This window comes from Notechis scutatus, chromosome 1 (genome assembly GCF_049901735.1).
Source record: "Notechis scutatus isolate UNSWTSFEM ecotype Mainland chromosome 1, rNotScu1.2, whole genome shotgun sequence".
Classification (NCBI taxonomy): Eukaryota; Metazoa; Chordata; class Lepidosauria; order Squamata; family Elapidae; genus Notechis; species Notechis scutatus.
This window is the reverse complement of record NC_142009.1, coordinates 167,608,231-167,632,273: the sequence shown is the minus strand read 5'-3', so window position 1 is coordinate 167,632,273 and position 24,043 is coordinate 167,608,231. Positions and strand designations below refer to the sequence as shown.

The following is a 24,043-nucleotide window of genomic DNA, read 5'->3' as shown; positions in this document are numbered from 1 at the left end:
CTCGGCGGGGGAGAGGAGCACTTCCCCACGCTTGGGAGACAGTCCCTGCCCCACAAGATCTGCCCCCACCATTCTCTCCCAGCCCTCTTTGCTGGCAGCAACAGCAAATGTATCACGACGAAGGTGGAATCCTGTTGCCGCACAAAGGCAAGTACAGGGGCGCTTTGCTCCAGCTATCGCCACCGCTGTGACAAGGTGACAGCTCTTTCATCCCTCTGCCACGACAGGGCAACAGGGAGCCACAGCAGAGGGGTGAAAGAGCCGTATGGGTTGCATTGTGGCTCCGCATCATAATGGGCTTCAGGAGCAGGATGGGACCCTGTCTCCAAGAGGTGGTATTCAGCAGGTTCTGACCAGTTGTGGAGAACCGGTAGCGGAAATTTTGAGTAGTTCGGAGAACCAGCGAATGCCACCTCTGACTGGAGATTTTACAGTATCCTTCCCCTGCCACGCCCACCAAGCCACACCCACAGAACCGGTAGTAAAAAAAATTGAACCCCATCACTGCCGTCTCCCCCATTGTGAAGCGCGCAAGTGAAAAAGTTCACTTAATCAATTCCAACTTCATGAGATCTTTTTCTTTTGTGAGAAGTTAGAATTGACTGGGTGAAACGCGATGGAGAAACATGATTGGAGTGACTGCACACATGCCCACAGATAGGGCTCTGCATGCCACGTGTGCCATAGATTCGCCACCAAATGGTTGTCCATTCTTTTCTTAAAAACCTACAGTGAAGACCCAACCACAATTCTGGGAGGCAAGCTGTTCCATTGACTAATTGTTCTCACTGTTAGGAAATTTCTCCCTAGTTCCAGATTGAATCTCTCTGGAATGAGCTTCCACCCATTTGTACTCCCAAGGTTGTAAAGGAGCCGGCAGATGTGATCTCAGAACCACTGAACAAAATCTTTCAAAGCTCTTGGAGCCAGAGGATGGAAAAGAGCTGATATAGTTCCAATTTTCAGAAAGGGGAAAAAGTGGAACCAGGAAACTAGAGACCAGTCAGTTTGACATCAGTACCTTGGAAAATTCTAGAAAAGATAATGAAGCAGCAAATTTGTGAGCACCTGGGAAGGAACATGGTGATTACTAGAAGCCAGCATGAGTTTGGTAAAAACAGATTGCATCAAACAAACCTTACTGCTTTGTTTGATAATGTAACTAAATTAGTGGATCAGATAATTCCATTTTCAATATTTTTTTTTTCACAGGAAGCCCTAAGAATGTAATGGATGTTTGGGAAGTTCTTGCTAAATCACTCTCTTCGAAGACTTGCTTAGTGTTATACTACTTTAAATATTTGTATAACATAGTGCTATTTGGTATTCTCTATGAATACGGTATTCTCTATGAATACTTCTTTCATTCAGTAAATGTCCAATTTCATTAACCAGATACAGCCCTGAATTTCTATGTCATTATTTCCTGTTAATTTTCATTTTGTGTGTTACATACCATATTTCTTTGATATACTTATGTTTTCTCTGGTATAACCTGATTTTAGCACTTTATATGGATTATCACTGAATTATTAGACTTTTTCTATTCTATAAATAAAATTAACATTTTAATTACTTAGAGAAAGATCTATATAAAAATTAATTTGTTACCATACATGAATTTTTATTTCCAGAAAAAGCAGTCTATTCAAAATTGTACATCAAACTCTAGACTCCTTAGATCAGATCACTCATGTCATAGGGATTTTGAAGGCTGAGACAGAAGCTAAACGTTCCCAAGTCAGAGATAGCTGTAATGTAAACACACAACAACTGCTAGGGTCCAAGGCGTGATAAATTTCTGAGAGCATAAAGTTCATCAGGGTAATTGGAAGATGGATTTTATTCAGTTTAATTTGGATAGTATACATTATTGGGCTATAGTTCAAATAATTATTGCTCACTAAATCAAACCCAAATCACTATTGCAAAACATAGGAATTTTTCTTAACAAAGTGTGGTTTGGCAAATGGGACCCAGACACATCCAAAAATTGTTATTAACCTGTATTTTTAATATGACAAGAAACATTAAATCCATACTGGAACATAACTGTATTAAATCTATTCATGTTAATTCAGTTTCAGTATAAATTAAATCAAATATGGTTTTTGTCTCGGTCCCACTTGTTGTATCATACCCTAAAAATCAGATGGAACCCCCATGCCAGAAAAACATTGTGAACATCTGACCTAGAGCTGTTTCCTCTGAAACAGCTCTAGGTCAGATGTTCCTTTACTATTTTAAGGTTAGTTGGAGGTGCTACTTCTTACAAAAGGGTGTGTTGCAGTTGCTCTCTACACTGAGTGACAGTCAGCCTTTTTCCCTGCACAGATTTCATTGGAAGTGACTAATCACTCTCCTCTTCTCCCTCTCCTCTGTACCTTGTGGATAATAAATATCTGTGCTCAGAATGCTAATCCCTTGCAAATGCTGAGTGTTAGAAGCACCCAGGGCTATGCAGTTGTTTTGAATAATGACCTCTTGGAAGTGCTACTCCACTGAGCAGACGGCCCTTTGTTCTCTGGGGGAGCCTGCTCTATGCAAATGCTTCTGTTCCTTTCCTTTCCCCGGAAAAAAGGGAACATTCTATTTTTATTTCATTTCTCAAGAAAAATTCAACAGCAAGCAATCCATTTTTCATATTTATAGGTTTCCCAGCTGTCTTTGTGGTGGCCTGGGCAGCAGTCAGAGCAGCAATGGCAGATGCAAGGTAAGTGGACATAAGGACAATAGCTGTGTTACTGGTCCTTTCCAGACACTCTGTGGGGAGAAGGGGAGAGACAATTGTTCTGAGGGTGAATGTACACAAAAATAAAAGGCTAGTGGGGGAAAAAATTGCAGTGCATATTTCTGGAGAGCATTGATATATATTGCAAGCTGAGAAAGGTGCTTTTCCAGCCTGTCTTCTTTTTACCATGAGTCTTCATCGACTCGTCCAGCCTTTTACTGGAAGTCATGCATGAAATGCTGCCCCAGCCTAAGAGATTGTGATCTCTGCTATGCATGCATGCACACACAAGTAGACTTTCACAGCAATTAATTAATATATTTGCAACTTCCCTGCTGCAAAATACATTTGCTTTTACTAAACACTCCTTCAATCCTTGTGCCTTATGGTTCAGACTTTTTGTATCCTCTCTGATACTCAAAGTGTTAGATTTGGAGGAGTGGGCGCAATAACGGAGACGAGGCATCGATAGCGACTCAATTCAACTCTTTAATAGTGACTTCGGAACAGAGCAACAACTAGGCAGCAGCAGCTCTTTTATAGAGCTGGCTGCTGTCACAACAACCAATGAAATTGAACTAACCGCTCTAAAAGCGTCCAATCAGAGACGGCCCGTTGTCAGCCAATCAGATTAGCCAGAATCAGCCAATCACGATTCGCTTATCCGCGGGCCAATCAGAAGTGCAGGATTACAAGCCTGCTGCTGAAGTAAGCTAGTATAGTTATTGACAAATGAGTTTGTTTAGTTTGTAACATCCCTCCCCCTAGGTTCCGTCTGAGGGTGGGGTGACGTATTCTCGTAAGTAGGCAGGCCGTTTCACCTGTCTATTCGATTTTCGCTGTTCCACCGGTCTCTGCTCTGGCGCTGGCTCCGGTGGGCTGTTTGTAGAACCGGTGGCGAAAACGGTTCCACTATTCCGCTCGGGGACTCAGGGCTGTCCTCTCTGTTGTCATCCGGGTTCCCGGACTTGCTTCTATGGCGGGCTGCTTTGTGGCGAAACAATCACCCGGCTCGGTTCTCCTCCGGAAGGTGAGTATCCCATAGTTGGTTGTGCAGACTGCTGGGCGTCAGTTAGTGGGTCGTCTGCTAATTCTATTTCGGCCTCCTCGATTTCCCTCTCCCCCCAGTTTGAGGTTCAGGGGTTGAGATAGGGCTAGGAGCCAATCGGGAACGAAGTTGGTCTATATGGCGCTTCCATAATTTCCCATCGCTAGTCTGTAGACGGTAAGATCTGGGGCCCGTAATTTGAGTTATAGTAGCGGGGACCCACAATGGATCACCCAAGAAGTTTTTGCAAAGACTAAGTCGCCTACCTTGAACGCACGACACTTGCTGCTGGAACCGCAAGGTTTTTCTGGCGTGTAGGTTGGGTGCAGGCGATCGAGTGTGAGCGAAGTTTCCAGCCCATTAGAAGTTCGGCCGGGTTCTGTTTGTGATGCTGTGCGGGGTGATGTGTTGGAGGAGAAGCATTCTGGTTACTTTGTCATCAATGTCTCCATCTTGTGCAAGGTCTTTTTATGAATTGGACCATGCGCTCAGCCCTGCCATTGGCCACAGGGTGAGCCGGCGAGTTAAGGCATGGCAGATGCCCGGTCGGCTAGGTACTGTTCAAATGCTAGGGCAGTGAATTGGGGACTGTTATCCGAGACTAAAACGTCAGGCAATCCGTGCGTAGCGAATAGTCTATTTAATTTTTTAACGACGGCTTCTGTGGTGGTGCTCTTCATTTTGTGGACTTTGAGCCAGTTGGAATAGGCATCCACAGTTATGAGAAAGGTGTGTTCCTTGGTGGGTCCCGCAAAGTCAATGTGGATGCGGGACCAGGGACCACGAGATGCGTCCCATTCAGTTGGAGGTGCCTTCGGTGGGGCAGCGCGGATTTCCTGGCACTTGTTGCATGTGGCCACCCAGGCTTCTATCTGTTTATCGATACCTGGCCACCACGCGTAACTTCTTGCCAATGCCTTCATTCGCACGATGCCTGGATGACCATCGTGCAACAGTTTTAGAACTGTATGTTGTAATTTTCTGGAATGACGACTCTGTCTCCCACAAGATGCAGCCCTTCTGGGAAAACAGTTCTGTCTGTCGGTGCTTGAACGGCACGAAGGTGTCGTTGGGTTCGTTGTCAGGCCAACCTCGTTCCACCCAGCTGAGGACTCGGCGAATACAGGATCCTTTTTGTTTCCGCTGGCGATGTCTCGTGCAGTCAGGGGTGGTGCAGGGAGAGTTTCGATTTGGAGTGCAGTTAAAGTTGGGGCCGGATCGTCTATGGCTTCCGGTAGCGGAGAACGACTCAAGGCGCCAGCGTGGGAATGGCTTTCCCGGGCGGTGTTGCAGTTGATAATCGTATGCGGCTAGAAACTCTGACCAACGGGTCATTCTGGGTGATAATATGTGGGAGTTGGTTTGTCTCCGCTAAAATGCCCAGCAATGGCTTGTGATCAGTTATTATGGTAAACGGTCTGCCATATACATATTCATGGAAACGTTTAATAGCGGATACAATAGCAAGAGCCTCTTTATCGAGTTGGCTGTAGTTTCTTTCAGTCTTTGATAAAGTTCGTGAAAAGAAAGCAATAGGTGCTTCATTTCCGTTTGGTAGGACATGACTTAAGATGGCTCCTACCCCAAATGGTGAAGCGTCGCAGGTGACCGTTAAAGGCAAAGTCTCGTTATACTGCATTAATACAGCATCTGAGGTTAAGAGATCTTTTACTTGCTGGAATGCTCGTTCTTCCCAATGTCCCCAGACCCAGGAAGCCTTCTTGTCGAGTAGTCTATGTAGGGGCTCAGCTACAGTCGCCTTTTGGGGCAAGAAGATGTTATAAAAGTTAATGAGTCCTAGGAAGGCTTGGAGATCTGTTTTATTCCTGGGTCTTGGGGCGTTTTTTATTGCCGTATTTTTTTCAGTGGGATGCATTCCCTTTTTGTCAAGAAGGTACCCTAGGAATTCAACCCTCTCAGTACAAAGTTGACACTTGTCTTTTTTACTTTCAACCCGGCATTTTTGAATTTCTGAAGAACCATTCTGAGTCGTTTCTCTAATACGTCTTTAGTGGGGGCAGCTATCAATACGTCATCGAAATAAGGCACGACTCCTTTTATGCCTTGTAGCAGTCTCTCCATCAGGCTTTGGAAAATGCCTGGTGCTACACTCACTCCGAACTGGAGTCTATTACATTTAAACGCACCTTTGTGCGTGACTATAGTCTGGGCCTCAGCAGTTTCTGCATCTACGGGTAGTTGCTGGTATGCCTGGGCGAGGTCCAATTTTGCAAATATTTTTCCGCCACCCAGGGAGTGAAGAAGATGTTGGACCACAGGTACCGGGTAAGCGCTCTGCTGAAGCGCGTGATTTAGGGTGGCCCGGTAATCCCCACAAATTCTTATCGATCCATCAGGCTTTATGGGAGTTACAATCGGGTTTCCCAACGGGCGTGATCGATCGGTTCTAACACCCCTGAGCTATTAATTTGTCCAATTGTTCATCAATCTTTGGCTTGAGTGCGAAGGGCACTCGACGAGGCTTAAGGCGGATGGGTGCAACATCGGGGTTGAGGCTAAATGATATGGGGAATCCCTTGTACTTGCCTAGCTTCTCGGTGAACACGCCCTGGAACTCCTGGACGAGGGCCGCTTCCCAGTCGCTGTACCCGGTCTGGTGAATGCCAGCTAGTTCAATTCCCAGTGGAGCGAACCACTGTAACCCCAACAAGCTGGGTCAGTCTCGATCGACGATGGTAATAGGCAGAGTTGCGGTGTGGTCCTTGAAGGACACCTGGACGTGGCGGGAACCGCAACGGGAATCCTGTTTCCTGGTAGTCCCTTAGTATGATTTTTTGGGTGCTGAGATCCTGGCGATGGATGTCAGGGATCAGCTGTTTGAAGGTTTTCCACGAGACCATTGATAGGGACGATCCCGAGTCTACTTCCATTACGCATGGACGATTCTCAATGGCGACTTTCACTCGGATCTTTCTTGCATCCAAGGATGATGCGTGACCAATGGTAATGGTTTGATGCGCCTCTTTCGCCTAGCTGATGCAGCAGGCGCCGATTTCTGTAGTGATAGTGGTTCCATTGGTGATTCAGACGGTCCCGATTTACAGGTGGGCTGCCCGTTGTTCTTCGGATTGGGCTTGATGCTCGCTTGCTTCTGCAAACCTTTGCGATGTGGCCCCTCTTCCCACAGGACCGGGAGAGTGTGTCGAGGAATTTGCAGTCCGATCGCGGGTGATTGGCCCCGCAACCGGCGCATTGACGTGCAGGTTTCTGGCTCTTCTGGTCTCGCTGGTCGCGCTCTGACCTGAGTCGGTTGACCTCTTCTTCCTCACTATCAGACGAGGATTCGAGGTCTTCATGGTGAGCCGTTGTTGAGTGCCTCTCGAAAAAGGCGTAGTATCACTGGTGAGTTGGCGGAGCGGTGCGTTGGTGCGGCGCATTCGAGCGGCCAACTTCCTGGTTGCTTCTGCTGCAGTAGCGTCGGCGATGACATCTGCGAGGTCGATGTCCCCTTTAGCCATGATCTTGCTCTGCACAGTGTGGTCATCTAATCCCAGAACTATGCGGTCTCTCATGGCTTCCTCGAGGTTTGCGAAACCACAGAGGCCTCCCAGGTTCCAGAGGTCCGCGATGAAGTCCCCAACGCTCTCGTTTTTCCGTTGGTCCCTCTGGTAAAATCCGTGCCTTCGGATAAGCGTTGGTAAAGCGGGTGCATAATGGGCTCGGAGTATCGGTGTGAGGGTATCCCAATCCATCGCCTTAACTTCCACTGGTTTAGCAAGTGCCTTAGCCATTTAAAAACGGCAGGCCCGCAATGGGTCAGGAAGATCGCTCGTTTCTTGCCAGGCGCAGCGTCTTTCAGATTGTTGGTCTCCAGGAACATCTGGAACCTGTCTAAATACGAGTCCCAGTCTTCGTTAGCCGAGTCAAATGGAGCGGGTGGTATGGCGCCGCTGGCCATCTTGCCGTTGTTGGCGCACTCTTAGCCACGTGCTCTGTTCGGTACTCAGCGAGTGCTCAGTCAGCTCTATCGTCTCCGTATCCCATCCTCGTCGCCAGTGTTAGATTTGGAAGAGTGGGCGCAATAACGGAGACGAGGCATCGATAGTGACTCAATTCAACTCTTTAATAGTGACTTCGAACAGAGCAACAACTAGGGCAGCAGCAGCTCTTTTATAGAGCTGGCTGCTGTCACAACAACCAATGAAATTGAACTAACCGCTCTAAAAGCGTCCAATCAGAGACGGCCCGTTGTCAGCCAATCAGATTAGCCAGAATCGGCCAATCACGATTCGCTATCCACGGGCCAATCAGAAGTGCAGGATTACAAGCCTGCTGCTGAAGTAAGCTAGTATAGTTATTGACAAATGAGTTTGTTTAGTTCAGTAACACAAAGTTATCATAATAGAATATGCAAATATTTCAGAATTAGATGATGCTCTCAGTGGGGGTAATAATTGTCAGGAAACATCTTTTTTTTAACAATCCAAGATGAATTATTCCAAGGAGGCTAGAGAGTAAATTGGAACAGCAATAACTGTATGGACTGTAACATTTTGCCACCTACAGTCTCCTAGATAACTTCCAATGAGTGTGTGAATCACAATCATGAATTAAAAAAAAGACAAATATATGAGATATGGAATAGAGGTCTGAATAGAGGTACTTAGGTCTGGCAGTCTGAAATGTCTTAAGAAAAAAATACATGCTTTCTATATATAGACATGTATTGATTCATGCAGTATATTATTTCATACTGATTCATGCATTATGTTATTTTTAGTTGACCATTTTGGCATATCCTAATCACTGTATGGTAGTGGTGGCCTGCCTCAGAAAGGAGTATGTTCATATTTATCCTTATCTAGATCATCTTCTCATTGGTCTTCACCAGGATCAAAACCTCGGGACTGATTTATCTTTCTAGTGAATTTGCAGAGCAGTACAATAGGAGACCAATCTTATAGAGCTTGTCAGGTAAATTTAGAGTGCTGAACAAATACTATTACTAAACTCTGTAGTCTGCAGACATTTTACAACAAGAACAGGCTCCCTCGTCCTTTGATTTTTAGGCAGACATTGCTCAGGGGATTCACATGACAGTCCTCATTTTGACTGTAGTGCAATGGTCTTTCTATCTCTAGTCATAATAGGTGTGGAACCCACTCCATGAGTTAGTCAACATGGCTGTTAACCAGTGGTGGGATTCAATTTTTTTTTACTACCGGTTCTGTGTGTGTGGCTTGGTGGGCGTGGCAGGGGAAGGATACTGTAAAATCTCCAGTCAGAGGGGGTATTTGCCAGCTCTCCGAACTACTCAAAATTTCCGCTACCGGTTCTCCAGAACTGGTCAGAACCTGCTGAATACCACCTCTGCTGTTAACCTCTGAAGCTGGGACACTCACTGAATGGTCAAGATGGCACACGGGGTCTAGTATGCCATGGAAGCCAAGCACAATATACATTTTCTAGAACTCTTAAGAATCCAGTTAACATTGGCTGATCTCTAGTTCTTCCACTTAGATCAAGGGTGTCAAACTCGCAGCATCACGCTGTCATCATGTGACGTATTGCGACTTTCCCCCCTTCACTAAAACAGGGGTGGGGGTGGCCAGCGTGTGATGCATCTGGCCCATGGGCCGCGAGTTTGACATCCCTGACTTAAATCAACAAGTTTTTGTTCTTACAGACCAGAGGTGTCAAACTTTTCCCCTTATTTTCCCCTAAATTCAGATTGGAGAAATAATGGTGCAAATGGGACAATTGGACTGGTTTATGAAGGTTTATTTGTCTTGGGAAGATGAGTTTCATAATGTATTTATTTCTTGAAGTCCATACTTGGTTGAAAGTTATCCATAGCAATGATCTCCAGATATAGGAGGACTTGCATTTCTTGTTCTTACGGGTTTCAACTGATTGATGTTCTGGAAGGAGTCACAGCTCAGTTTTCGAAGACTGTTGTAACTTCATCTTTTTTTTTTACATTCTTGGCCAAAACACTCTTGAGTGTGTTTTAGTAAAAGATATTTCCTCTACTGTAGGAAAATAGAACAAAGATACATGTGTGTGTGAAAATGCTATAGACTTTCTGCTACAAATCCTGAGAGTGGTGATCTCATGAGTGTTCTCTAATGTGTTGGCATGTTGTCCATTGAACTGAAAGTAGGTAGTGAAACAAAGGTTGATGAGTTTCATGAATTTGGGTATTTAAATATTAATCTATTTGGTTAGCTTGCTGTAGTAGATTCTTTCTTCCCCTCTATGAGATGTTCAAGCTTTTTAATGAGTTCTTTGGCTAATTTATAAGTTGGAGTCCTGGTAATGATAAAATTGGACAAACTAATATTGTCTGTATTTTGCAGCATCAATGAAGTATGGAAGATTCACTGCTTTTCATCTACCACTGTCCTTTTGTGATTTGATCTTTCTTGGTGAGGTTGTTGGCAGTTTTTGTTATTTACTTGCTCAGTTTCTATATTGAGTTGGTATTTACTAGGATGTAAGTTTCTTTGCCCCTCACTAGTTCTTTGGCTTTCTGTATGCATTGCATTCTGTCCACGATATCAGTGCTTTAGCCTTTGTCTGCTAAGAGGGTAGTGAAGGTAGCTCCTTCTTTAGAGTTCTGAGGGCTTCTCTGTGTTCTGTTTCAAAGTGGCTCTGTTTCTATATTCTTTTGAGTTGCAATACCATTATATAATTATGTTTTCTTGACTCTTTGTGGTAAGCCCTGTAGTTTTGAATGCTGTTTCCAAGGCTGCAACTGTTATATTTGGCATCCTCTATTTTGTAGATGAGACCTTTTGGAAGATACTATGTTTTGTAGTGGATAATGGGCTGCTGGTGTTTTATTTAGTCTAAGGTGAACATCCATTATCCATTAGTTGTACCTTTCTTTAGCTGCTTTGCTGAGCTATTTTCCACACAGTTGCAGAGTTGTAGCTGGCATTGGTGGACAAATATAATAACAGTAATTACTATGAATGCAAACAGAATTTAATTTTAGAGATATGTAGGGGTTTTGCACATACACTGTTTGCAACCACATGGCACTCATTTAAAACCATCCAGTCTGGAGCTTCCCAGGTTAGTTAGGTTTGGCATGCATGTAAGAGTTAATTTTAATAAAGCAAAGATTGCATCTTCTGTAAAACTAAAAAAGCATGTCTGGATAATTAATGAACAGCATAGACACAAAGCTGCAGTGAAGTTGGATTCCTCTTTCATTAATAAAGAGGTTAGATGCCATTGTGTAAACCAGGGATCGCCAACCTTTTAGACCTCAGGGACCACCAAACTCATAATTTTAAATCCCAGGGACCACTAACCGGTTCTGTGGCGTGGTCTAATTTGTGGATGTGGCTTGGTGGTCATGTGACTGGTTGGGCATGGCTTGTATGTAAATATTATAAATATTTTTATAAATATTGAATTTTTTATAAAAAAAGAGCAACTTTTACCCAAAATCAGGCAAAGCAGGCAGGCAGATTGAATTGCTCACAGAGTCATTCAGTGATCTATCTATCTGCCATTGGCTAGCTCAGTCTGCCACATAAAATTTGCTTGCTGTGAGTCTGCACTGAATAATAGAACTTTCAGTCCTAAGGGAGGTTCGGCTGTGCTTAAAAGCAGAGCTGAAGATCTAAAGACTAGCAAGAAAACAAGAAATCCAACCATTTCCAGCTTCCTAGCTAATCTAAATCTCCTGGCATAGCAGAATAGCTGATGGTCAGAAAAAAAAAAAAAGGAAAAATAGCAATTTAGCAGGCAAGTTTGCCAGGTAAGGAGTGAGTGGGCGGGGAGGGTTCCCACGGGCCATGTGGGTGGTGCAGCCTTGTGTTCCTGCACAGCCTGGATTAATTGTTTTGCGGGGTGCTCTGGGGGTGAGATTTCTCTGCATCCCACCAAAATTTTCTCGTGGCCTACCAGAGGGCCACGGCCCACCGGTTGGCGACCGCTGGTGTAAATCAATGTTTGGTTATGGGCTGATTTGCCTTCTCAGGAGAGAGAGCTTCTCTTGCTTACATAAAAACATGCTTTGATTCATCTATACATACTAATAGGTGCTTTTTGTGTTTTCCATTTAAACCTTTCCTTATTAAATCTACTGATAAGGTCTTCATGGCTTGTTCCTTGCTTAAATTCCAATTGCTATTACTTTTAAGGGATTCTGATAGCAGCAGTCTTTAAATATAGGGGTGATTTTTCACTCACCCCTAGTGGGTGGGGAGGGAATGGAGATTTTTCAGTATCCTTCCCCTGCCACGCCCACCAAGCCACGCCCACAGAACCGGTAGTAAAAAAATTTGAATCCCACCACTGGTCTTTCCCGTTCAGCATCCTCACCTAATTTATGTGTCTGATAGGTATACAGTTGCATGTTACTGAAGACTGATAACACTTCAGCCAGTCTAAAACCTTTGCCTGATCTCGTCCAAATGCTTCATATAACTTTTTAAGAATGTGGGACATCGGATAGAATGTCACAGGAATCCACCAAAAGGTTCTGTAGAATCTGTTTAAAATGGCCATTAATTCTGCCTTTTGAAACTTTCTCCTAAAGATCAGAGTGAAATAATAGCATCCAGCCTTCAAATATAGTTCACTAATGATGCTACCAATACACTGTAACCAGAATCATCAAAGCTGATGATGGGTCTTGGAGAATCTTCAAGACTCCGTTACTTAATAGAGATCTTCTATCAGAGAAAAATCAGGCTATTTTTGGTACCAAGCCTAGATAAAAAAAAAAAAATTATGAGTCCATGTAACTTGCTCCACAAAAAAGTACCTGGAGGAAAGAACTTGAGATTGGATAAATAGTTACTGTCTAGAATTTCTTAAGGTGCTGGCCTAGAAACCAGGAGATTGTGAGTTCTGAGAGGGTGACTGAAAGCCAGCCAAAGTCACCCTCTCAGCCCATCCTTTCTCCCCTCACAGGGTTGTTGTGGGGAAAATAGGAGGAGGAAGGAGTATTATGTATGTTTACTGCATTGAGTTACTTATAAAACTAATAAAGGCAGGATTTTTAAAAATCTAATAAAACTGACAGTTTTAAAGCATCTGGACCCATTCCACATTACAAAACAGCATCTATAAGTCTATTCAGTCCATTCTACCTGGTTTAGTGAAATTACTGGAATCGGTATGGATAAAACTACAGGTGGTTTAATCTTATATAATCCAAATGTCTTGTTTACATTCCCTGGCATCAGGGGTGGGATTCTACTGATTCTATCCGGTTCTATAGAACCCCTTGTTAACTTTCTAAGCAGTTCGGAGAACCAGTGGTTAGAAGCAATCTCCTTTTGTTTTTTTCCACCCTTATTATATTCTTGGCAGACAGCCTAGACTTACTGTCTCGGGAGCTTTTGGGGCTTGACTTTCTTAAAGGGGAAGGGATGTTTTAAGATTTTTACACTGCTGTTGGGAGGAAATACTTCCCTGGACAATCAGCACTTTGAAGAAATCATTGAATAATGAAGCAAACATTTTAGTGACAAGGAACCAGATGAGTGATATTCAGCAAGGCTCTTTGGCTAGCTAGAAGGATTAACATTCAAACATGAGTTTACATACCCTTTCTGAGTTTTGGTCTAAAAGTGATTTTTGGTGAAGCTTAATTCTGTGCTTGGTGAAGTTTAATCCTGTGTTTATTGATGGGATAATTTTCCCTATTCAGCTTCAACAAGCGACAGTTACTGTTGTGATTTAATTATTTGTATTGTGTTTGGATTTTTTCCTGCCTCATGGTTTCTTTTTTTTATTTGGGGAAGGGGGTCTTCCTTCACTGCTTTAATACTATCTGGCACTGTCCTTTTGGGGTATACTTCCAAGAGGCAGGATGCAAGCTTAGCACTGATTTTTTTTACTGCCTTTCTGGGGGTCATGTGACCTTTCCTTAAATCTGGATGATTTCCTTAGGATATCTTGTGAGGTGAGTGAGATCACCTGGTATTTTAAATGGTGCAAATGGATCTAAAGATTAGTTTTCCTGGGTCTGCTTTTTCTGGAGAGCTTAAATGACCTCTCTGCTAAAGGGTTTCACTTTATGAGCAAGAGTTGGCTGCTTGATAGTTATCACTGCATTTTAACTATTTTAATTCCTCAAGGTGCTCTGGCACCCTGCCTGATTTGTAACTCTGGCTTGCAGGTATTTTTCATCTAATGATTGATATTTAGGGCAGCTTTTTGCAAGCAAAGAAGTTTTTTATATTTTTGTACAGGTAATCCTTGACTTACAACAGTTCATTTAGTGACCATTCAAAGTTACAATGGCACTGAAAAAGTCACATGACCATTTTTCACACTTATGACCGTTGCAGCATAACTGCAACTGTTGTTCTTGGTTCTGATCTGGTTCAATAGCTTGTGATCCAATGTAAGAAGGATGCTGAGGAACAAAGAGTGAAAGGGTGCAGAAGTATTCATCCAGAATTGAAGGTTGGGCTCCTGAGGAGAAGGAGCATCTTTGGGACTGAAACTCATGTACTGTAGATACAATAAGAAGCATCATGTCGGGCTTCACTGATCGTGCCCGACACATTGCCAGCCACCTAATAGGGAGTGGGAGATGAGTCTCTGAATCTGCGCCTCCTACCCGACTAGCTGTTCCCCTCGCTGAAACAACACGGGACTGTTGGCTGTTCCAGTTATAGTGTGTAATGATGTGGATCCATTGCAAGTTCCTGCCAAACTATCTTTAATTGCAGGACGCAAGGATTGTATTGCATTCCAGCGATGATGGGGGGGAACTCATCTTATTGTGGTTTCCTTTTCTTTGGCTTATGAGTCAGCACTTCGGGGTTAGGTGTGTTCTGGGCATCGGATGTAGTTGCGATTAGGATTGCGGGGCAGTGGCGTGTGGGGTTAATTAGTTAGGCGGATGCTAGTTTGGGAATGGGAAGGGGATGGGGCATAAAAGGCGCTGAGAGGCGTTTACTCTCAGCTCTGGCTTTGCTCGGGATTGCCGTTGTTTGCCCACTAGAAGAAAACAATCTACAATAAACTACTTTTCACCAAACCTGTGAGTAAATGTGTTTGTTGACTGAGTTTCCAGTTTTCCGAAATAGGGCTTACACATCAACTGGGTCTAGGAAGGGTCACCAATCTGAAACGTTAAAGGCTGCATAATTCTGCAGCCCTCAGTAGGGTGGTTTCTTCTTTTTTCTTTCTTTCTTTCTTTCTTTCTTTCTTTCTTTCTTTCTTTCTTTCTTTCTTTCTTTCTTTCTTCCTTCCTTCCTTCCTTCCTTCCTTCCTTCCTTCCTTCCTTCCTTCCTTCCTTCCTTCCTTCCTTCCTTCCTTCCTTCCTTCCTTCCTTTTATTGCCTTTCTTCTGGGCTGTTCTTATTGTATGATACTGTAGAACTGGGGTTGCTCTGAGGATCTTCTTGTTTCTAAGCTGCCTCATTTGTTTCTGGTGATTGCATGTATTTTTTTAAAAGACCCTACACAAAAATTAAAAAAGCACAGTCCCTGCCTGCAGGCTTATTCTCTGATAGGCAGAGTACAATAGAACAGGGCCAAACTGGGAGAATCCCACCCCTGGGTGTGTGTGTATGTGTGTGTTTCAGGTGGGCTTCCTAGCTTTAGAAGGAGAGAGGGAAAGAGGACAGAAAGAGAGGGGCAGAAAGAAAGGGAGAGAAAGAGGGGGTGGAGAGAGAAAGTGAGAGAGAAAGAGAGAAGAAAGATACAAGAAAGAAAAGAAAGAGAAAAGGGAAAGAAAGAAAAAGGGAGAGAGAAAGGAAGTGAAAGGAAGAAAGGGGGATGGAAGGAAGGGACAGAAAGAAAGGGAAAGAAAGAAAGAAAGAAAGAAAGAAAGAAAGAAAGAAAGAAAGAAAGAAAGAAAGAAAGAAAGAAAGAAAGAAAGAAAGAAAGAAAGAAAGAAAGAAAGAAAGAAAGAAAAAGAGAGGAGAAAGTAAATGAGATATATGTATGGATAGATAAATACATGGAAGGAAGGAGGGAGGGAGGGAGAGAGAAAAAAAGGAGAGGAAGGAAGGACATAAACTCTGGCTTCAGAAGACTGAAGCAGCACAGGAATCTAGGGCTGGCCTGCAAGAGATCTCGGAGGTCATCTAGTCCAACCCCCTGCTCCAGCAGGAGATCCTTACAGAATCACAGAATAGCAGGGTTTGAAGGGTGTGTGTGTGTGTGTGTGTGGCTGTCAAAACACCAAAAATATAATATAAAATTATATAAAATATAATATAAAACACCAATTCTAATATAAAATGAACAACTAGCCCTAAAAACACATATAAGGTGACTGGGCTCAGAATAAACTGTACTCAGGCTCCACACATTCCTCCACACATATTTTTTCAAACTTTAGCAGCTGGACAGTCCGATATGTGAACACTCTATCTTCCATCCCAAAACTAGTCCAGCTAAGAAAAAGAGTTTATTATTAATTATTTCTGAAAATTGCACCTTCGTTTTCTTATTTTTTGTGGACTCACAGCAAAGATGGGACTTGACATATTTATTTATTCTTCTCCATAAACCTGCCTTGGTTTACTAAAGATGAAAGAACCCGAAATCATTTTTAAAATTCTGAAACTTATTCTGTACACTCTCCAGAATGAATCTAATATAACAGAAAATTAATATACATTGAGGCTGTTTATTCTTACCCTGTTTATTAAAAATAGATTCTTGATTTCACAGATGCTGGGAGCTTAATGCTGGAAATATAAAATGGATATACCAAACTCCAATTTTAGTGGCTATTGGGGTAAGAGTACTCACATATAAGTATCTAGTAAACATTGAACCTTATTGTTGTGTATATTAGCATCTGCAAGATGCTGGATGGTAACAAAGAGTTCAGAGAAGAGCAACTAAGATGATCCAAGGCCTGGAGACTAAAGCATATGAAGAACAGCTGCAGGACTTGGGTTTGGCTAGTCTAGAATTAGTGGTGACATGATAGCAGTATTCCAGTATTTGAGGGGCTGCCACAAAGAAGAGGGAGTCAAATTATTCTACAAGTACCAGAGAGCAAGACAAGAAACAATGGTTGGAAACTAATCAAAGAGAGAAATAATCTGGAATTAAGGAGAAATTTCCTAACAGTGAGGATAATTAATCAGTGGAACAGCTTGACTTCAGAAATCGGAGAAATTGGAGGTTTTTAAGAAGAGACTAGACAGTCACTCATCTGAAATCGTATAGGTTCTCCTGCTTGAGCAGGGGGCTGGACTAGAAGACCTCCAAGGTCCCTTCCAGATTTCTATTCTATTCTATTCTATTCTATTCTATTCTATTCTATTCTATTCTATTCTATGAGATATAGAAAATGACATCTCTTTCTTACCATCTACATTTATATTTTTGCAGATTAGTTATGATAACCCTAGTATTTATCTATAGACAATTGCAAAATAATGTTATGTATAAAATGAGATTAGCATCTCTACCCTCTATCCCACATCATCTCATATCTAAGCCATGTGACACCTGATCATCCTTATTTGTTATTTTCTCATTTGCATATTATTTTAACAACTCAGATTGTGACATAGAAGGCAGACACCAACCATTTCCCCACCATTCAGCATGCTTACAACTCTTATTTCAATAGTTTGAATGTCCCTATGCTATTCTTTCAAGTTTGTTGAGTCCTATAATTATATTTACCCATTAGAGAGAGGACTTTTAGTTCAGTGTTTATATGCTTCTTGTGCAAATCTTAGGCTCAATTTTTGGCTCCTCCAGATAGGATTGGGAAAATGCCTCCATCAGCAGGCAGACAATAATTCTGAGTGAGAACATCTGACTTCACCTAAGGGTAGTTTTCTATGTTCTTGTTTTCAAAGAAAGTCTGAAAGTTGAAGCCCTTTATCTTTTTCTAGTCTTTCAAGGGAAAGGAGAAGAGAGTGGTTTGAAACTGTAGCTTTATTACAATCAGATCTGTTCCGCAGCTACAGTATTGCTGTTTTCTTTTTTAATCTAGGAGCTTGCTCTCGTTTGATAATTCCTCTTCCATACCCCTGGACAGTTTTTCTCTGTGCAAGAAAGCATTTTGGCAAAGAACTGAGCAATCACTTTTATTGATGCTTTTCTTTTTGTTGTACTTTATGGAACAAGAGATGACATTTTATGTCACCATCAGGAGTGAGATGCTGTGACTGCTTTTGATATGTGAGAACAAAACACTCCTCTACATACATGCCAAGTTATTTCACTGCTTTTTTATTCTTTTGAGCTGCTTGAATTATTTCAACACTGAACTCTACATCCTTTCAAAGCTGCCACTTTAAATTGCCTATTGAAAGATGCAATTACATTTCCCCTTTTTAAAATAGTAAAAGATACAGTTAAAATATATTGTATTTCTTAAAGTCCTATTCTGTACTTTTAAGGTGCAAGGTGCATTGTTTTGTGGACTTTGTACATTGCTGGTGCATTTTTGGGGATGAATCCTGTTTCACCATCACTCCTCTAGAACAACTTGCTGCGGCCAGCTTGTCGCAACCGACTCACACTGGCTGATTCACTCTGAGATAATCACCGCAGGATAACTCAAGAGAAAGACAAATTAATTGCAGCAGGCCTTGTCCTGCTTTAGATTTGAACCTTCTCAAATTAGAAGTTCTCAAGGTTGGGGTGAGCTGCAATTTTACTTCTTCTCTTTAGTCATGTGCTGCAGCAAGTCGTCCTGTGGTGAGTTGGCCACAGTGAGTTGTCCCATTCCTACCCCTATGTGCCTGTTCCTGGTCTGGCTCACTTAGATAGCAGGGTAACTCAATACTGTCGGCATTCCTTGCTTTCTTGCAATTGATTGCAAATGGAAGTGTAAATATACTGGATTTTTTTACGCAGCTCTAGTACAGTGATGCATCATTTATTTTTTCATAAGACTCTTCCATCTTTGCTCCTTTCCAGTGCTCAGTGTGAAATTCAGAAAAGAGGCATTTTGGCAACTATGTTATTATTTATTATAGAGATCAGAGACTTAATAATAAAGGAATTAGTCTAGGAAGCAGTTAAATAAATATGGCTGTCACTATCTTGGCCAGTTTTATTCAAAAATATGCAGACTCGTGTATTTTTCAACCAACTTCTCAGAAGTTGTACAATAGCTTAGATCAAAATTGGACAGCACCTAGATAGGTGGGATACATTAAACAAATGTAATAATATTGGAAGTGACTAGATATAGATTCTGGACTTTTTATACTGGTTCAGCTTTGCTGCCAGTCATCTTGACAGTTTTATGTTCCAGGTAAAAGAAAGGGTTGAAATTACTGCATTACTGCTTCACACAGGAAGGCAGTGGTGAGGATGGCAGAAAAAAACCATTGGTAGGTAGTTCACTTCCTTCTATCCAGGACATAGCATATAAGCGAAGCTTGAGCAAGATCTGCAGTATTGTCTGGGACACTATACATCCTCTTCACAACCTGTTTTCCTTGTTACCTTCTGAGAGGAGACTTCATCTAGATTCAGAATATCTACATTCAGTCACACTTTTATTCCATACAGTATCAACCTTGTGAACTGTCATGTTTCCTCCTTCCATGACGTATTCAAAATGGACAGTGATCAGAGGGGGTATTCAGCAGGTTCTGACCACTTCTGGAGAACCAGTAGCAGAAATTTTGAGTAGTTCGGAGAACAGGCAAGTACAACCCCTGACTGGCCCCACCCCCATCCATTCTCTGCCTCTCGAGTCCCAGCTGATCGGTTGGGTCTTCTTTTGTTGCCCTGCACAGGAGAACGGAGCTGGAGAGCAGATTAGAGGGGTGGGGAGGGAATGGAGATTTTACAATATCCTTCCCCTGCCACACCCACCAAGCCATGCCCACCAAGCCATGCCCACCAAGCCATGCTCACAGAACCGGTAGTAAAAATTTTGAATCCCACCACTGACAGTATTTAATATAGAATAAAATTAGATTGGATGAATAGAGTAGAGTAGAGTAGAGTAGAGTAGAGTAGAGTAGAGTAGAATAGAATAGAATAGAATAGAATAGAATAGAATAGAATAGAATAGAATAGAATAGAATAGAATAGAATAGAATAGAACAGAATAGAATAGAACAACAGAACAACAAAGTTGGAAGGGACCTTGGAGGTCTTCAACCCCCTGATTAGGCAGGAAACCCTATACCATTTCAGACAAATGGTTATCCAATCTCTTCTTTAAAACTTCCAGTGTTGGAGCATTTACAACTTCTGGGGGCAAGTTGTTCCACTGATTAATTGTTCTAACTGTCAGGAAATTTCTCCTTAGTTCTAAATTGCTTCTCTCCTTGATTAGTTTCCACCCACTGATTCTTGTCCTGCCCTTAGGTGCTTTGGAGAATATCTTGACTCCCTCTTCTTTGTGGCAGCCCCTGAGATATTGGAACACTGCTATTATGTCACCCCTACTCCTTCTTTTCATCAAACTTGACATATCCAATTCCAGCAACTGTTCTTTATATGTTTTGCCTCCAGTCCTCTAATCATCTTTGTTGCTCTTCTCTGTGCTCTTTCTAGAGTCTCAACATATTTTTACATCGTGGTGAACAAAACTGAATTCAGTATTCCAAGTGTGGCTTTACCAAGACATTATAAAGTGGTATTAATGATCTTGATTCTGAACGTGATCTTGATTCTGTCCCTCTGTTTATGCAGTCTAAAACTGTGTTGGCTTTTTTGGCAGCTGCGGCACACTATTGGCTCATATTTAAATGATTGTCCACTTTGTACAAGTATATATTTATGTATATATAGCATGTGTATATGTGTGTTATGTATATGTTTGGATAGATAAACACTTTCTCTTGACAGCAGGCAACAGAATTTCATTTTTAATGTGGGCCAGTGTGCTCACAGGAAAAAAAAAATGATAATAAAAGTTATCTATCTTATCTAAATATGTCCTCAAAACATTTACCTCTAAAAAATGGTGGAATAAAACAATTCTGTTTTACAGCTGAACTTTGTCCTGTTCCTGAATACTGTGCGAGTGCTGGCCACAAAAATTTGGGAAACTAATGTTGCTGGCTACGACGTCAAAAAGCAATATAGGTATGGTGTATTTCCAGAAGCTGTCTCTACTAGAACTGATTTGATCCGATCTGCTGTTTTTTTACTTTTAATGAAGAAGTCTTCTATTTGGAAATATCTTGGTTATCTTTTGCCTACAGAAAAGCCAAGTTAGACACCTGAAGGACTGGTTGTATAAAAGAAAAGGCAAAGATAATTTCCCTACTTTCTCAGATAGCTGGACTATATACTGTATAACGAGCTCAAGGTACAGGAGGATTAATTTGAGTTAGCATTAAGAAAATTGTTTGTTTAAGATAATATAGTAGCCTCAGTCATGGATGTTCTCAGGCAGAAGACAGGCAAAAATCCTCTTCCCTGAATTTTCTGCATCATCTAAAAGGTTGAACTGGATGATCTACACCACAGTTTTCTAGAAGTTCTGGGAAAATATGCACACACAATGTCTGTGTATATATGCATCACCATGTTTTATGTTGGCTTTAAAAACCCATAGGGATACAAATTGCTAGCAGGCTTTGTACACCAAGCTCTGTATGAAATTAAACTAAAAAGAAAGTGTCGATGTTTGGGGATGTGGAATCATTTTTGATTCCTGGTATTGGCTGCAGAATTTGATTTAAATCTGGACATTTCAATGTTTGACATCTTTCTGATTCTGGTCTTTCTAAAAATGATTACAGAAACAGTACAGTAACACAGTGAAACATATATTCTATAATCAATTTATCTTTCATTTTATTCAACTTCAGGGGTATTTAGCTCTACGTAATTTTTCTACACCAATGTGCAATTATTTCTTAGCAATTCTGCCAATGTGTATTGTCTCATAAAAGCTTTTCTTGAATATTGGAAATGATTTATAAAAAGAAAAAAAGGAGCACACTTTAACAGGAAGAGGAATCAATACTGTCTTCATAGAATTACTAATCTATGACTTAGATGGATCTAATTTATGTTGGGGTGCTGCTGAATCGATTAACCCCAGGAACATATTGAAGCCAACTGATGTCCTAAGCACAGCCCTTCCATTGCTTCACTGATGAAATATTACGAGTTTGGTGATTTCCTTGCAGATGTTTCATTAGTAAATTAGGTAATATCATCAATGCACTGATGATGTTACTGTTCTGACCTAGGCTTCCCCAAAAAGCACTAAGCAGGTTTTTTGTTCTTTTATTAAATGAAGGTGAATTTCTTGCATTCACATTCAGCCAAAGGCCTGGCAAACAGTCTTTCAAGAGTCTAATTAGGAGCACAGACCTTATCTAGCTTGGAGAGCTGCCAAGTGAATATTTTCAAATGCTGTGCTGACAAGGAAGAGTCTTTGAGATTCACAGTCATCTTCACACTGCTGCAACGAATGAACTAATTGTTTCCTGCAAAAGCACCCTCCCTGTTTGCTCCTCTTTTAATCCCTATGGGAGGGGCCATTCACCATTCACCTGTGGCCTTATTCCCACATCGACCCTTAGTTTGTAATTGTTCTTTTCTTTTGGCAGCTCTGCTTATGCGCAGGCTGGGTACTGGCTCCAGCTGCTCCCCCGCCTCACTGCTGTCCAACTCTGAAGGCAGCTGATAACTACCAGCCTGCCCTGGCCCCATCCCTGCCTCTGATGCAGAGCCCTCATCCGAGCCTTCCTCAGCCTCCAGGTTCCTCCCCAACCTCCTCACTGTCCAACTCTGCTGCCAGCTCTGCTAGCCGCCAGGCCACAACAGTTACCTAATTCAGTAATAAAACCTCTGCAAGGTTTTATCAAGCTCAGAGAGCGCCAATGTCCCCATAGTTTAACCCCAAATTACAGACGTCTTCTTTTATGGGAGACTTTTGAATCAGTAAATGCTGAACAAAATTTGAATGTGGCAGGGAAAGAGTTAAAGGTATGATAGCTGGGAGAATAAAACTCTGTGGTGCCGCTTCCCTTCCTGCTCTAAGAACGTACTTATTTTGCATAATAGTTAATGCAGGACTAATTAAACCACAACTGCAATTTCTGACAACAGAAGCAGTCTTCTAGCAAATAAACCTTTTATTCATCTAGCTCTGCAGGATTTTAGACAACAGTCTTTACTAGTCTCCTCTAAAAAATATAATCATTGAATCTTCTGCATGCAAAGAAGCACTTGATTTTTGAATGATGGCCCTTACCATAATTGCTCAAGCAATCTGCATATTTCTTCTTCTTGTTGGCTTATCTAATAGTAATCATATTTAAGTCAGTTTTACATGGAGATTCATGAATGTGTTAGATTACTGGCAGTTAATAAACTGGTAATTCCATTATCTGAATTTTCCAGTTGTATTTGATGAATAAAAGGGAATCACTACTCAAAAGAGGTGATGAAGACATCTAAAATTTATTCTTACAATACCTTGGCATGCTGTGTCTCTTTTGACCAACTAGAAACCAGCTAGCAACAATTTTAATTAAGTAGTTTCACAGATACAGAAAGGACATATAGAATGAGATGCAGACAGATTGTAAATCTATTTCATAATAAGGTTTTCAAGTCCTGTCATATTAACTATTAAGATCTGTTTGTCAGATCACAATTCACAATCAGGTTGAAAATAGTACACCAAAACTAATACTTACAAAAGTATCCCAGGTCCTCATACTGATTAAACATTCCTCCTACACATACACCCTGCACACAAATAGAAATAAAAAGATCAAATTAATATTAACCCAGGACAAGCTGCTGACATGCTGTGCTTTTTACACAATGTGTTTTTGTAGTTCACCAAACTTTATAAGCTGGAGCTCCCAATTAAAACTAGAAGTCTTTCAGTGTGTTGTTACTTTTTTTTTTTAGTCTTGCTATCAAGTTAATTAAAGCCAGACATTACAAGGGTGGATGGATAAATATGATTTACTAAGTTCCATGCTGCAAACCAATTACTCTTAGGGGAAAAATATGAAGCAATGATATAAGCCATATTTAACTATGTTTGTCTGATAAATAAAATCAGAGATAAAGCAAAATAAGCAGTAACGTTCTGAATGGTAAACTGCTACTCTTGTTTCAGTTCTACAAAAAAGGAACTGTACAGGAAAAGATAGTCATGAGATTATAGCAGTAGGAAGAATGACAAGCATCATAACAAACAACTCCAGAAATATTCTTCCAGCATCAAAATGAAGAATAGAAAACATTTGGTCTCTGTGATTTAACCAGACTAACCTATAAAGATTTCTAGGCTCTGAGTGAGATCAGCAAGTACTCAAGGTAGAGCAGGAGTCCCCAACCTCTAGGCCCCAACCTCTAGGCCCACTACCAGGCCTTGAACCAGTGGTGGGATTCCAT

The 24,043-nt window shown here is 41.6% G+C and overlaps 1 protein-coding gene across 1 annotated transcript in view; it reads left to right on the top strand.

The window, feature by feature from the left end:
* The window catches only part of PTH2R (parathyroid hormone 2 receptor), a 65,908-nt gene that overhangs the window by 28,964 nt on the left and 12,901 nt on the right, over nt 1-24,043 (top strand). Inside the window, exons 8-10 of the mRNA XM_087949419.1 lie at nt 2,653-2,713; nt 16,403-16,469; nt 20,661-20,755. Coding sequence (XP_087805545.1) covers nt 2,653-2,713; nt 16,403-16,469; nt 20,661-20,755 — 223 coding nt within the window. The remainder of the gene's footprint in view (nt 1-2,652; nt 2,714-16,402; nt 16,470-20,660; nt 20,756-24,043) is intronic.